The sequence below is a fragment of the Mobula birostris genome, chromosome 2 (assembly GCF_030028105.1).
Source record: "Mobula birostris isolate sMobBir1 chromosome 2, sMobBir1.hap1, whole genome shotgun sequence".
Lineage (NCBI taxonomy): Eukaryota > Metazoa > Chordata > Chondrichthyes > Myliobatiformes > Myliobatidae > Mobula > Mobula birostris.
The window spans coordinates 226,668,501-226,682,572 of record NC_092371.1 but is presented as its reverse complement, the minus strand read 5'-3'; the positions used below and the strand labels follow the sequence as shown (position 1 = coordinate 226,682,572).

General features: G+C 43.9%; 1 protein-coding gene across 2 annotated transcripts; it reads right to left on the bottom strand.

The window, feature by feature from the left end:
• Nucleotides 1-2,136: 2,136 nt before the first annotated feature.
• LOC140194112 (actin-binding Rho-activating protein) lies at nucleotides 2,137-14,064 on the bottom strand. 2 transcript variants are annotated; one of them, XM_072251562.1, is made up of 2 exons: nucleotides 12,054-14,064; nucleotides 2,137-2,308 (listed from the first exon to the last, which is right to left on the bottom strand). In XM_072251562.1, exon 1 carries the CDS (start codon nucleotides 13,955-13,957, stop codon nucleotides 13,388-13,390), a length of 570 nt encoding a protein of 189 aa, XP_072107663.1. In that variant the 5' UTR covers nucleotides 13,958-14,064; the 3' UTR covers nucleotides 2,137-2,308; nucleotides 12,054-13,387. The 2 variants fall into 2 exon arrangements, with proteins under 2 accessions (XP_072107663.1, XP_072107664.1); XM_072251563.1 differs by having other exon boundaries at nucleotides 2,141-2,308; nucleotides 12,966-14,064.
• Nucleotides 14,065-14,072: the final 8 nt, after the last annotated feature.

Below are 14,072 nucleotides of genomic sequence, written 5' to 3'. Positions count from 1 at the left end.
TAGTCTTTTTACAGGCTACATCTCTAGCTTTTAGTCCAAATGAACCGGAAACAGCAATTGTCTGTTTCTCTCTACAGATGCTGATTTGCACTGACATCAATCCTCAGTTTTATTTTGCTGTATGTTTATTTACTGTTAATTAATATTAGAGCAGTAGATATAGTGGATGTGGATTTCAGTAAGGCATTTGATAAGGTTCCCCATGTGAGGTTCCTTCAGGAAGTAAGGAGGCATGGGCTAAAAGGAGACCTTGCTTTGTGGATCCAGAATTGGCTTGACCACAGAACGCAAAGGGTTGTTGAGGATAGTTCATATTCTGCATGGAGGACAGTGACCAGTGCTGTTCCACAGGGATCTGTTCTGGGACCCCTCCTCTTTATGATTTTTATAAATGACCTGGATGAAGAAGTAGAGGGGTGGGTTAGTAAGTTTGCTAATGATACAGAAGTTGGGGGTGTTGTGGATAGTCTGGGGTGTTGTCAGAGGTTACAGCATGACATCGATAGGATGCAGAACTGGACTGAGAAGTGGCAGACGGACTTCGACCCAGATGAGTGTGAAGTGGTTCATTTTGGTAGGTAAAATTTGAAAACAGAATATAATATTAATGGTAAGACTCAGCAGGGTGGAAGATCTGTGATATGTTGGATCCATGTCCATAGGACACTCAAAGTTGCTGTGGAGGTTGACAGTGTTGTTAAGAAGGCGTATGGTGCATTGGCATTCATCAGCCGTGGGAATGAGTTCAAGAGCCGTGAGGTAATGTTACAGCTATACAAGACCTTAGTTAGATCCCATTTGGAGTACTGTGCTAAGTTCTGAAGGTGCAGAGGAGATATACAAGGATGTTGCCTGGATTGGGGAGCATGCCTTATGAGAATAGGTTGAGTGAACTCGGCCTTTTCTCCTTGGAGCGACGAAGGATGAGGGGTGACCTGCTAGAGGTGTATAAAATGATGAGAGACAATAATTGTGTGGATAGCCTGAGGCTTTTTCCCAGGGTTGAAATGGCTAAACACGAGGGAGCATAGTTTTAAGGTGCTTGGAAGTAGGTACAAGGGGGATGTCAGGGGTACGTTTTCACACAGAGAGTGGGTGTGTGGAATGCACTGCCAGCGAAGGTAGTAGAGGTGGATACAATAAGGTCTTTTAAGAGACTCTTAGATTGATAGTGGAGCTTAGTACAATAGAGGGCTATGCGGTAGGAAAATTCTAGGCAGCTTCTAGAGTAGGTTGAATGGTCGGCACAACATTGTGGGCCGAAGGGCCTGTAGTGTGATGTAGATTTTCTATATGTTCTACATTCTATTTACTTAATTCTATCTATCACAATTACATGCAATTAGGCATAGGCTGATAAGTGACAAGTAACATTTGGTCAGGTTGCTACAGATTGCCAAGCAACCTTCACTACCTTGGATCTTCTGTGATATTATCTTCAGTAGTCTACAATATGTGGGGACAGTGTTCTAAGGAACCATGATAACTAGGCTACAAATCAGAATCAGGCTTAATATCATTGGCGTATGTCATAAAATTTGTTAACTTAGTAGCGACAGCACAATGGATTACATGATAAATATAGAAGATGAATTACAGTAAGTATTAAATAGTTAAATTAGAAATAGTGTAAAAACAGAAATAATTTTTAAAAATTGAGGTAGCCGTTCATCGGTTCAATGTCAATTTAGAAATTGGATGGCAGAGGGGAAGAAGCTGTTCCTGCATTGTTTCTATATGTCCTTTCTAACAGTAACAATGAGAACAGGACATGTCCTGGGTGATGGGGGTTCTTAATAATGGACTCCGCCTTTCTGAGGCACCGCTCCTTGAAGATGTTTTGGATACTATGGAGGCTAGTACCCATAATGGAGCTGACTAATTTTACAATTTTCTGTAGTTTCTTTCAATCCTGTGCATTGTCCCACCTCCCATACTGGATAGTGATGTAGACAGTCAGAATGCTCTCCACGGGACAGCTGTATTAGTTTTTTAGGTGACAAATGAGATCTCCGCAAACTCCTAATGAAATATAGCCACTGTCTTGACTTTTTTTACAGTTGCATCAATATGTTGGGACCAGGTTAGACCCTCTGAGATATTGACACACAGGAACTTGAAATTGCTCACTCTCTCCAATCCTGATCCCTCGATGAGAATTGGTTCTTGTTCCCCTGTCTTACCCTTTCTGAAGTCCACAATCAGTTCCTTGGTCTTACTGATGTTCAGTGCAAGGTTGTTGCTGCGTCACCGCTCGATTAATTGGTATATCTTGCCCCTTTACGACCTCTTGTCTCCATTTGAGATTCTGCCAACAAAGGTTGCATCATCAGCAAGTTAATAGATGGCACTTTTGAGTCATGCCTAGCCACACAGTCATGGGTATAGAGAGTAGAGTAGTGAACTAAGCACACTGAGATGTGGCAGTGTTGATTATCAGTGACAGAGAGATGTTATTACCAATCCACTCATATTATGATTTTCCGGTTAGGAAGTTGAGTATCCAAATGCAGAGGGAGGTACAGAGGCCCACATTCTGTAGCTTATTGATCAGGACCGTAGGAATTGTAACCCTCAGGTTTGTCCAGCTTCGTTAATTGAGGGGGAAGACAGCCTCCGGCCCAGCCAGACTTGAGAAATCTTCTTTGGATGGATGCTGCGTGATCTGTTTCCCCCATTACAAATCAGTACCACAAAATAACAAACAGTGCACAACATGGAGTTAGACGATTGAGCTTTATAATTCTTAATTTGACTATAGGGTTAGTGAAGAAAACAAAAAAGAAAAAGGGCCCATTTTAATGTAACAGTCTAATAGCCATGTTGGAGCTCATGGTTTTCACTTCCGTTCGTCCTCCATCATTTTCCCCCGGCCGTCGTCGACTCCTGACCCATTCCAAGTCTACTCAGTCCTGCAGTCTACGACTTCCACGTTCTGGCATCTTCTCCCGAACCAAAAGCCTGCGAATCCCTTCTCCCAGACACACAAGAAACAAACAGCATGCCTCTCATTTGATGGTACACATTCCAAAGCCCCCGTTATCTCTAGTCATAACTCAAATACTGCTACTACAGAGAAACTATTACATTAGAAGTGAAACCTTACAGGGAAACCATTACATTAGCAGTGGAACCTTACAGAACGTTGGTGTTAAACACTGAGCGGTAGTCAATGAACAGCATTCCGAGATAGGTGTTTGTTTTGTTCAGGTGTAGTAAAACCAAGTGAAGAGCCACTGAAATTCTGTCTGCCGTAGACCTATTGTGGTGATAGGCAAATTGCAGTGTGTCCAGGTCTTTGCTGAGGCAGGAGTTGATTTCAGCCACGACCAACCTCATCACCATAGGTGTGAGTGCTACTGGACAATAGTCATGAAGGCAGCTCACACCACTCTTCTTGGACACTGATATAATTGTTGCCCTTTTGAAGCAGGTGGGAACTTCAAGCGTAGCACTAAGAGACTGAAAATGTCTTTAAATACAACTGCCAGATAGTTGGCACAAGTTTTCAGAGCCTTACCTGGTAACTTCTTCGGAGCCTACCACCTTGCAAGGGTTCACCCTCCTGAAAGCCTGATGTTGGCCTCCGAGACAGAGATCACAGGGGATTCTCACAGCTGTAGTTATATTCTCCCTTTCAAAGCAGGCATAAAAGGTGTTGCTTGTCTGGTAGTGAAGCATCATTGCCATTCATAATGTTGGGTTTCACTTTGCAGGAAGTAATGTCCTGCAGACCCTGCCAGAGATGACCTGCATCTGACGTCACCTTCAACCTTGCTCAGAATTGTTTCTTCACTCTTGAAATAGCCCTCTGCAAGTAGTACTTGATTTTCTTGTATAGACTTCGGTTGCCAGATTTAAGAGAACACATATCTAGCTCTCAGACAATGTACTCCTGGTTCATCCACGGCTTTTGGTTTGGGATTGTACAGTAAGTTAACGTAGTCATACACTCATCCACGCAGGTTTTAATGAAGTAGGTAACAACTGTGGCATACTTATCCAGACTCGAAGATGAATCCCTGAACACAGTCCAATCCACCAATTCAAAGCAGTCCTGTAAGCACTCCTGTGCTTCCCTTGGCCATACCTTCTTGGTCCTCACTACTGGTGCTGCAGTCTTCAGTCTCTGCCTGTACTCAGGGAGTAGAAGTCCATTCAGGTGATCAGACTTACCGAAGTGTGGGCATGGAATAGCACAGTAAGCACTCTTGGTGATGGTTCAATGTGTTTTTTCCACTGGTACAAGTGACTTGTTTAAGATAATTATTTTGTGACTTTCAAGCTGGCCTGGTTAAAATCTCCCGAAATGACAGGAAGGCGTCAGGGTGTGCTGTTTCATGCCTGTTCAGTACATCACTCCGATCGTCTAGAGCCTGTTTGACATTGGCCAGAGGTGGAATGTACACTGCTACCAAAACAATCACTGAAATCTCCTGCAGCAGGTAAAATGGTTGACATTTCATTGTGAGGTATTCAAGGTCTGGTGAGCATGGGACATCACTGACACATTAGTACACCAAGAGGAATTGATCATGGGGCATACACCTCCACCTCTGTTTGAGAGACTCGTCAGCCCTATCTTGACAGTGTATAGTGAACCCATCAATCTGAATTGCAGTGTCCAGTACGGAAGGGGTTAACCAGGATTCAGAAGTTGGTATCTTGCCACAAGTGATTCACCCGACACTCTAAAGGCTTTCAATCATTTACAAAATACAAGCCAGGGGTATGAAGGACAAAGCATCCTGCTTAAGACCATAACGTATAGAAGAATAAGTCCATTTGGTCCATCAAGTCTGCTCCACTATTCTTCCTCTCAGCCCCAATCTCCTGTCTTCTCCTCATACCCCTTCATGCCCTGACCAATCAAGAATCTATTAACTTCTGCCTTAACCATACACAGAGACTTGGCCTTCACAGCTGGCCTGAGGCAACAAATTTCACAGATTCACAACTCTCTGGCTAAAGAAATTCCTGCTCATCTCCATAAAAGAACACCTCTCTATTCTGAGGCTGTGTCCTCTAGTTCTAGACTCTCCCACCATAGGAAACATCCTCTCTATATCCATTCTATGAAGGCCTTTCACCATTCGATGGGCTTCAATTAGGTCACCCTTCATTCTTCTGAATTCTATTGAGTACAGGCCTAGAGCCATCAAATGGCTGGCATTGGTACACAGTACATATGGCAACTGGCAGTTTGCAAAGGCCAACATAGGTGGTTTAGTCAGCAACTCTTTCAGCAGATCAAAGGCCTCTTCACATTTTGCATCCCTTTTTTCTCTGAAGGGCTGATAAACTTTACCTTCTCCTTTCAGTCTCTTCCCTTTCTTCCCCAGGGTAACCACACAGAAGCTGATCTGGAGTAGTCCTTCACATCTCTGGTAGTACCTGCAGAATCTAAGGACTGAGCGTAGAGCACTCACATTCTTGGCCCTTGGCCATGTGGTCACCACCTCTATCTTGGACAGATCCATAGCTACTCCATCTGTGAGACTATGTGCTCGATGTAGCTGACTGACTTACAGAACTGGCACTTGTCTAGATGAGGTGGTAAATGTGGGTTCTTTTTTAACATTTAAGAATAAATTGGACAGATACATGGATGGGAGGTGTATGGAGGGATATGGTCTGTGTGCAGGTCAGTGGGACTAGGCAGAAAATGGTTCGGCACAGCCAAGAAGGGCCAAAAGGCCTGTTTCTGTGCTGTGGTTTCTATGGTTTAAGAACAGATTTAATCCTTCTGGTTTCAGGCAGTCTAGCACATTCAGTAGCCTTGTTTTGTGCTCCACCAGTGTGGATCTGAACACTATGAGATCATCCAAGTACACCAGTACCTCAAGCAAGTTCATGTCCCCAATAGTCTTCTCCATGACATGTTGGAAAGTAGCCATTGCTTCTGATATGCCCTGGGGCATTCTTTCAAACTGAAAGAATCCAAGTGGACATATAAGTGCCATCTTCTTTTTGCCAGCTTCACTCATGGGTATCTGTTAATACCCATTCCTTAGGTCCAGCACACTGAATCATTTTGCTCCGTTCAGGCAGGCCAGAGCATCCTCGATCCGTAAAACAGTATATTGGTCAGGGACTGTACGTCAGTTCAGCGTCTGATAGTCAACATACATTTGTACCTTCCCATTCTTCTTTCTCACCATCACTATGGGAACACATAGGGACTCCTTGACTCAGTGATAATTCCAGCTCCCTTCGGTTTTAGCAGATGCTGCCGAACATTTCACCTCCGCTGATGCCAACCATCGAGACCTTTCTCTGAAAGGGGTAATCCTCTGCCACTCAGATGGTGTGGCGAGTACTCTTGGAGCAACCCACATCAAACTCTTCAGTAGAAAAGCCATCGTCGAACTTCAGTATCTTCTCCAGCAGTCTTCCTGACAATCACCGCCATCCTGTTTACATGTACAGCTGAAGGTTTCTGCATTTCAGGTCTCACCAGCGCCCCAGCAAGTAAGCGTGACTCTTCTTCGTGATCCTCTGGAGCATCCAGAACAAGGGCCTCTGCATCAGGCATTCCTGAGGATTTGGGGTTTCCCATCACTCCAGCTACTTCCCTGGGATGTAACACGGCAGGTTTGGGCTGGGTGTGCCTTGTTTATGATCGTTCTGATTAGGAGAAACAGGTACCTTCTCAAAAACAGCTCTGAACACCGGGTGAGTAGACAAATTCTCACCATTTCTCTCCAACAAGCCTTCTCACAATGGGAATATTTGTTCCCACAATAATGGAAGCATCACCCTTTTCAAGTCCAGACAGACCAACACTGATGTATCAAAGGGCTCAGCTACTCCAATATCTGCTTCCAAAAACCCGTTTCAATGACAATTAACCATCATATGGGTGATCATCGGTACTAAGGCCCCAAACTTCTAGCACACTAAGTGGCGTCACTGGTAAATGCATCAAATACCGGTTGTAAAGGGATCTGTATAGAAGAGTAGCCTGAGGACCTGTGTCAAGTATGGCTCTTGCATAACTGCCCTCAATCTGTATGGATACACCAGAGCTTAGCCCCACTAAGCCTTCAGGTAAAGGGTTTTGCACTTTGGGGTTTTCCTTGATACACTGCTTGCAATGTGATCCCCCCAGGACGCCAGGCCCTTTCCTTACTGGGTCTCTCCGAAGTTTCCTGACTTCCTATTCTGTTTAAGTAACCATTGGGTCACTTTCTGAAGGTTTTCCTGTCCTTCACATTCCCACTTGAAATATCCAGCCTCACCATAGTTGTATCAGAAAAATACTAGTCACTTCCCTGGTTAAAGGACCCTTGTCAGTAGCAGCCTTCTGCTTAGTACATCTTACCAGTGTGTCCAGTTTCCTATCGGACTTGTCACGCTTGGTGGCAGCACTAGCCAACATGAACCGAGATATTTCTGCTTGCAGGCTTTTCACTACTTCCTGCAAAACCCTGCTTGTGTGGCATCAGGGGTCACTTCAGCAACTGAGGCTATTACTGAGGGCTTTGTCCTGCTGATGGAGGCCTCCCGCTTCTCCATCATGTTTTCCTCCTCTGATCAGCTCTCATGAGGGATGGGGCCACGCCTTATGAGACATTCAAATGCTTAAAGCAATCATGAGGAAATCTGCAGATGCTGGAAATTCAAGCAACACACACAAATTGCTGGTGGAACGCAGCAGGTCAGGCAGCATCTATAGGAAGAGGTACAGTTGACGTTTCAGGCCGAGACCCTTTGTCAGGACTACTTGCTCCATCCCTAATTGATTTATCTCTGCCAAGTTTACAGCACAGGCAATGCAGCTGTCTCTCTAGCCTGAAAATGCAGGCAGAAGGTTCCTCCCCTTTCTCCTGGAATGTGTGCCTGAACATTATCATAAGCTCTGCTGTCCGTCGTGCCTAAAACACTTTCCAACTCTTGCACATAGCCCACGGATGAGACCAATGGGTTCTCTGCCTTTAAGGTCCTCACCACCTCAGTAGCTGAACCTTTTAAACTCTCCACCAGTTGCTGTCTTTTCATATAATCTGAGCACTGCCAGTCCTCTAGTAACTGAGACGTCTGCTCTACCCAAGTCTGATATTTCTCCTCCCAAAAACATTTTCAGCCCGTGACAACTTTCCCTCTCTACCTGTACACTTTGACATTTTCCTACCAGGGATGTAATTACCGAATCCAACCCAGAATTTTCACCACCAGCTGAAGAGCCCATTAGGCAGACATCCCACCCTGCAAAAACTCATTTCAGGGAGGTAACACCCCCCCAACCATCGACCTGCAAGGGTGTATGTAATACTTTGTTTAGTGACTTTATCTAATCTGTAAACCAAGTTGGGTATATGCAGCAAATGTGACATTAAAATATGTACTTATATTATATTATCATGTTTATTCTATTACAACCTTAAGCAAGTCTACAGGGAGTTTGGCCTCATCATGTAGGACATCAATAGCATAGCTCCTTAGCAGCTAGCCAGCTAGTTTAAATAACGTTAGCTATGCTGTAATGACATCTGTTAAACTCAGCTCAACATGTCTTTTACACTTTAACCCACCATGGACAATAGAAAAGTCACTGTTGCAAACAGTGCAGCGAGCAACACTGTCATTATTTTTGAGGTTGACTGTAAAGCCTGCCCACAGAGAAAACTGATAGGTCTACTTAGCAGGGGTCCCCAACATGCTCTGCACCGCAGACCGGTTTAATATTGACAATATTCTTGCGGACCGGCCGACCGGGGGGGTGGGGTGTTAATCCCAACTGGAATATAAGTGATAAGTTAATAGCATTCATAACATTTTAAGTAACCTTTGGATATTAAACACACAGCGCATATTTTCCCCATATGAACATATAAAATCATTGCAACACACCAATATCGCTGAATCAGTGGGAGCCCTGGGCTTGTTTTCCTGCAGCAAGACGGTACCATGGAGGGGTGATGGGAGACAGCGATACTCGAACGGGGTTAGTTATGTCCAGTCTATTCCGCAATTTAGTTTGCGTTGCATTCATTGCCGAAAACTCCGCTTCGCAGCGATATGATGTTGGAAATGGAAGCAACGTTTTCAGTGCTTTCGTGGCTATCGCAGGATATTTAGCCTTGACTTTGATCCAGAATGCCGGCAGAGATGTTATGTCAAACATACTCTTCAGCCCGCCGTCATTTGCAAGCTCGAGGAGTTGATCTTTTTCCCGCACTGACATGGATGATGCACGGGTAATGACCTCGCGTGTGTTGAAGTTCAACAGTACGTGACAGGGAATGAGGAAAGGTGCAAATGACTCATACCGTTTCATATCGCCAAATCATATTGTTTCCTCACGGCCCGGTGGTTGGGAACCACTCTTAGCACGAACAGAGACCAATCAGGATGCTCGCTCTCCCTCTCAAGAAAATCCATTTCCGGGATATTGTATATAATTTCCGGGCGTCAGAGAACCACTATCGATATGCAGGAGACTCCCGGAACTTCCGGGAGAGGTGGGATGTCTGCATTAGGCCTTTCATATCAGACAATATCTACCCCCTCACTTCACAGAAATGAGAACTTGTCTTTAAATTCTTCACCCTCAGCTACATTCCCCACTTCTCTAAAAGTATGGACGGCCCATGGCCCCCCCTCACCATGTGTCCATACACTATCAGGCAGCACAACTTCAGTCATGTCACCGCTAGTCTGGACTAACACGACATCCTTATCCACCAATTGATCAAAATGCCGTTCAGCCAGCGTAACTTTCCCCAATTCTTTCACAGAACTTAACACTCTAATTAGCAATTCATCAGGGCTGCGGATACCCACCCTGCTCAGAACACAAGCATTATTTGTGGATAATCTCTTTGAATCGCACTAAAGTTTATCAATCCCTAAGGCATCCATAATAAAGTACCTTAATCACTTTCCCCAACACTAGTTTAAACAGAGTCTTAAACACACAAACCACTTAATTAATTCTTACAGCAATAGTACAACATTCAGCAAATTCCAGCCAGACCTCCACAATGAAGCCCCCTCACCGGGCTCATATAGAAACTTGGCTCATTAGCCAACTCTGCTAACAGCCAATGGACTCCACTGGTGAGAAGGCCACCTTTCTTAAACAAGGTCTAGGATCGCTATGATTTGGGACCAACCAAACAGCAAAGTTGGGATCAATGTTCCCTCTAATTTTTAGTAGTCAAAGTGCACAAAAATCTTACGTTGTGCCAATTTTTTTCCTGTGACAAAAGTATGTGCACACTGAATGCACACATGGCACGGTTTATGTAGGTTTGCAAAATACTTGACATAAAACTGCACAGAACAACAACAAAATAACATACATATTTAAGTCACTCAGTTACTTTTTCCTCTCTCCTGTCTTTGGCATTTACCCATTCTTTGTAAGCTCTATCTAATAGAACTTCCATCCAATTGATAGCTTTTGATTCTCATTAACATATCCAAATGACATTCACCCAAACGGGTTCTCAGCTTGTTTTTGAGTTGATTCATTAGGCTAAAACTTCGCTCACAGTCCGCACTAGACGCAAGAAAGGTTCCCCCAATGTCCATCAACTGTGCAAGGTCGCAAAACTGTTCATTTTGAAGTACAAATGCCACCATTTGAGCAAAGTTTGAAATCAGTTTGGATTTAATTTTTTCTTGCACGGAAAATTTGAAATCATTAAACTTACTTACAGTATTTTTTTCAATAAAAACTTAAGTAAGCTATCTACAGGATTTGAAACAGATCTTTGTAAACTTTATGATATGAACACTGTCCACCAAAGATGGTTGCCGCCGTGATGCAGCTGTGCAAACCGGAACAGGAAAGGTGAGGTGATGTAAATTAGTGACGTGCATTGTGGTATTTGAAAAACTGACTGACTAGTTAACAGAAACATTTAGCTAAAAGATTATTTTCAATAAGTATAATTATTAATTATTACATTATTTTAGGTTACTAACCTTTTGTGTGCACATTAATTTCCTTTGTGTGCTGGTTGAAAAACGTGTGTGCGTGCTTCAATTAACAGAAGCCCGACTTCTGCGAATGCTGTGTAAATACTGCCCATACATAATTATCCGTCGGCAAGAAATAACAGATTGTACACTGCATACAATTTTAAAGAAAGTGTATTTCTAATTTCAGCTTTATCAACCAGTTATTAAGAGGAAAAGAAAAAGAAAAAATAAAAGGGTCCATTACAATTAAAACCAGTCTAAATCAGCACATTATTGGAGCTCATATCTTCCATAAGCTGGGTATGACAGCTACTCACGGTGCTGAATTCTCATCAACAATCACTGGCAGAGTTTCCCATCTTGGACTCCTTTGCCTCGCAAAGCACTCCTTGCAATGGCCTCTTCCTGCTGGATCGAATCCTATGGCTCTCTCTCCTGATCTTCTCCCCTCTCCATCTCCCACAAAAAAGACCACCAGTGTCCTTCATAAATTTCTCTCTGCCTAGCTTTCTCGAGAACCTTCCCCCAATTCCACCATCCTGATTAGCTGACACAACATTCCTAAGTAAAACATCATAGCCCCTTAGCTTTAACTGAAACCCAAACACTATCAGCAGGACACACTGCTGCTATAGAAAGCTACTAAATGAAATACCCTATAGTATTAGCAGTAAAAATCTTAACCAGGGCATTACATAACCCCCAAAACCACATCCTTAACAATCGACTCCAACATCTTCCCAGCCACTGAGGTCAGACTAACTGACCTATAATTTTCTTTCTTCTGCCTCCCTTCTTAAAGAGTAGAGGGGTATTCGCAATTTTCCAGTTTTCTGGTACCATTCCAGAATCTAGTGATTCTTGAAAGATCATTACTAATGCCTCCACAATCTCTTCAGCTACTTCTTTCAGAAACCTGGGGTGGACACCATCTGGTCTAGGTGATTACCTTCAGAGCTTGCAGTTTCCTATAAACCTTCTCCTTAGTAATGGCAATTTCACACACTTCATGACCCCTGACATTCTGGAACTTCCACCATACTGCTGGTGTTTTCCACAGTGAAATCTGATGCAAAATACTTATTCAGTTTGTCTGCCATTTCCTTGTCCCCCATTCCTACCTCTCCAGCATCATTTTCCAATGGTCTGATATCCACTCTCAACTCTCTTTTACACTTTGTGTATCGGATGAAACTTTTGGTATCCTCTTTAATATTGTTGACTAGCTTACTTTCGTATTCTATCTTTTCCTTCTTAATGACTTTTTAGTTGCCTTATGTTAGTGTTTAAAAACTTCCAAATCCTCTAACTTTCCACTCATTTTTGCTCTATTATATCAACCTCTCTTTGGCTTTTATATTGGCTTTGACTTCTCGTTTGCCATGGCATACAGGAGGAAGATTGAAAAATTGGCTGAGTGCTGTCATAACAACAACCTCCTACTTAATGTCAACAAGACCAGTGAACTGATTATAGACTTCAGGAGAAGGAAACCAGTGGTCTGTGAGCCATTCCTCATCAGAAGATCAGAGATGGAGAAGGTTAACAGCTTCGAATTCCTGGGTATTACTACTTCAGTGGCCCAACACTTCAGTGCAATTGGGAAGAAAGCATGGCTGTGTCTCTACCTCCTTAGGAGTCTGTGGAGATTCTGCAATGACACCCAAAACTTTTGACAAACTTCTGTAGTTGTGTAGTGAAGAGTACATTGACTAGCTCCATCATGGGCTGGTATGGAGACACTGATGTCTTTGAGCTGCAGTAGGTAGTGGATCCCTGCAGTAGGTAGTGGATTTGGCCCAGAACTTCACTGGTAAAGCCCTCCCAACCATCCGAGCACATCTACGTGAAACACTGTCGTAGGAAAGCAGCATCCATCATCAGAGATCCCCACCACCCGGCCTATGCTCACTTCTCGCTGCTGCCATCAGGTAGAAGGTACAAGAGCCTCATGACTGACACCACCAGTTTCATGAACAGTTACTACCCCTCAACCATCAGGCTCTTGAATAGAAGGGGATAACCACACTCACTTGCTCCATCATTGAAACGTTTCCAATGGCATCACTTGAAGGACTCCGTGTCTCAGTATCTCATGTTCTCGTTACTCATTGCTATTTATTTATATTTGCATTTTCACAGTTTGTTGTCTTCTGCACTGGTTGATCCTTCATTGATCCTGTTATAGTTGCTGAGTGTGCCCACAGGAAAATGAATCTCAGGGGTGTATATACCGACATATATGTACTTTGAACTCTGAGTCAAAAGCATTAGCTCAAGTTGCTGGTTATTCACTGTACGATAAGCGCAGATTCACTGTTTTAAAAAAACCTAGAGCCGCGGAGCCCGGGTTTGGAGGTCAGAAACAATTCCATCTCCAAACCCGTCAACAGTTATCAGCGAAACTTCACAAGCTGCTCGGCACCATTTCTTAACAACGACTGGGAACCTAATCTCACTCCAGCAGCGTGATGAGAACCTGATCGTCCCTTCCTTGCCACAGCATTTCCCCGTCAAAGTCAATCAGACCGTGTTTCCTCGCTCGTAAGAGAAGCCCCACCACTTTATTGGAAATTGTCACATAGGCGTCAAACAATTTTCCAAACCTCACACAAATGTTCCCATCTGGACCGGATTCTCCGTTCTTTCTAATAATATACAACAATTCCTCGATTTCTCTATCGACCAGGCGCTGTGCATCTTTCCCCCTCTGCTCAGTTTTTGATCCTTTTTTCGGACGCCCGTATTCCTCTCCCGCTTTGCGCGGTTCCCAAGACGGGACATGGGCGCCACTGAAAGGATTACTCCTCTGGTACTCCCTGTGGTCACCAGCCCACTTCTGCCACTTTTGCCTCAGCGTCGCTATTCCGTGAGGTTCCGGCGTCCGCAGTTCGTCCTTGCGAACACTTTCACTCTCTCCCATATCCTTCTCCCGGACATTACAATCCTTCAATCCAGGGTAAGTTTTCGGAGTTACTCTTTCTTCAGTGTAGTCAACAGCTGGATTTAATTTGTTGCACATCATCCTCCTGAGTTGGGCAGATCATTTTCCGGCTAGTCTCAGCGTTTCTTTCCGAAACCCGAAAACCAATTGTCCCGTTGCACAGCTTTGCAGCCCACAAACCACCGGATCAGCAGAT

What these genes read in the sequence shown, in the direction of transcription:
- LOC140194112 (XM_072251562.1), bottom strand. Translation starts at nt 13,957, where the DNA reads ATGATGTGCAACAAATTAAATCCAGCTGTTGACTACACTGAAGAAAGA.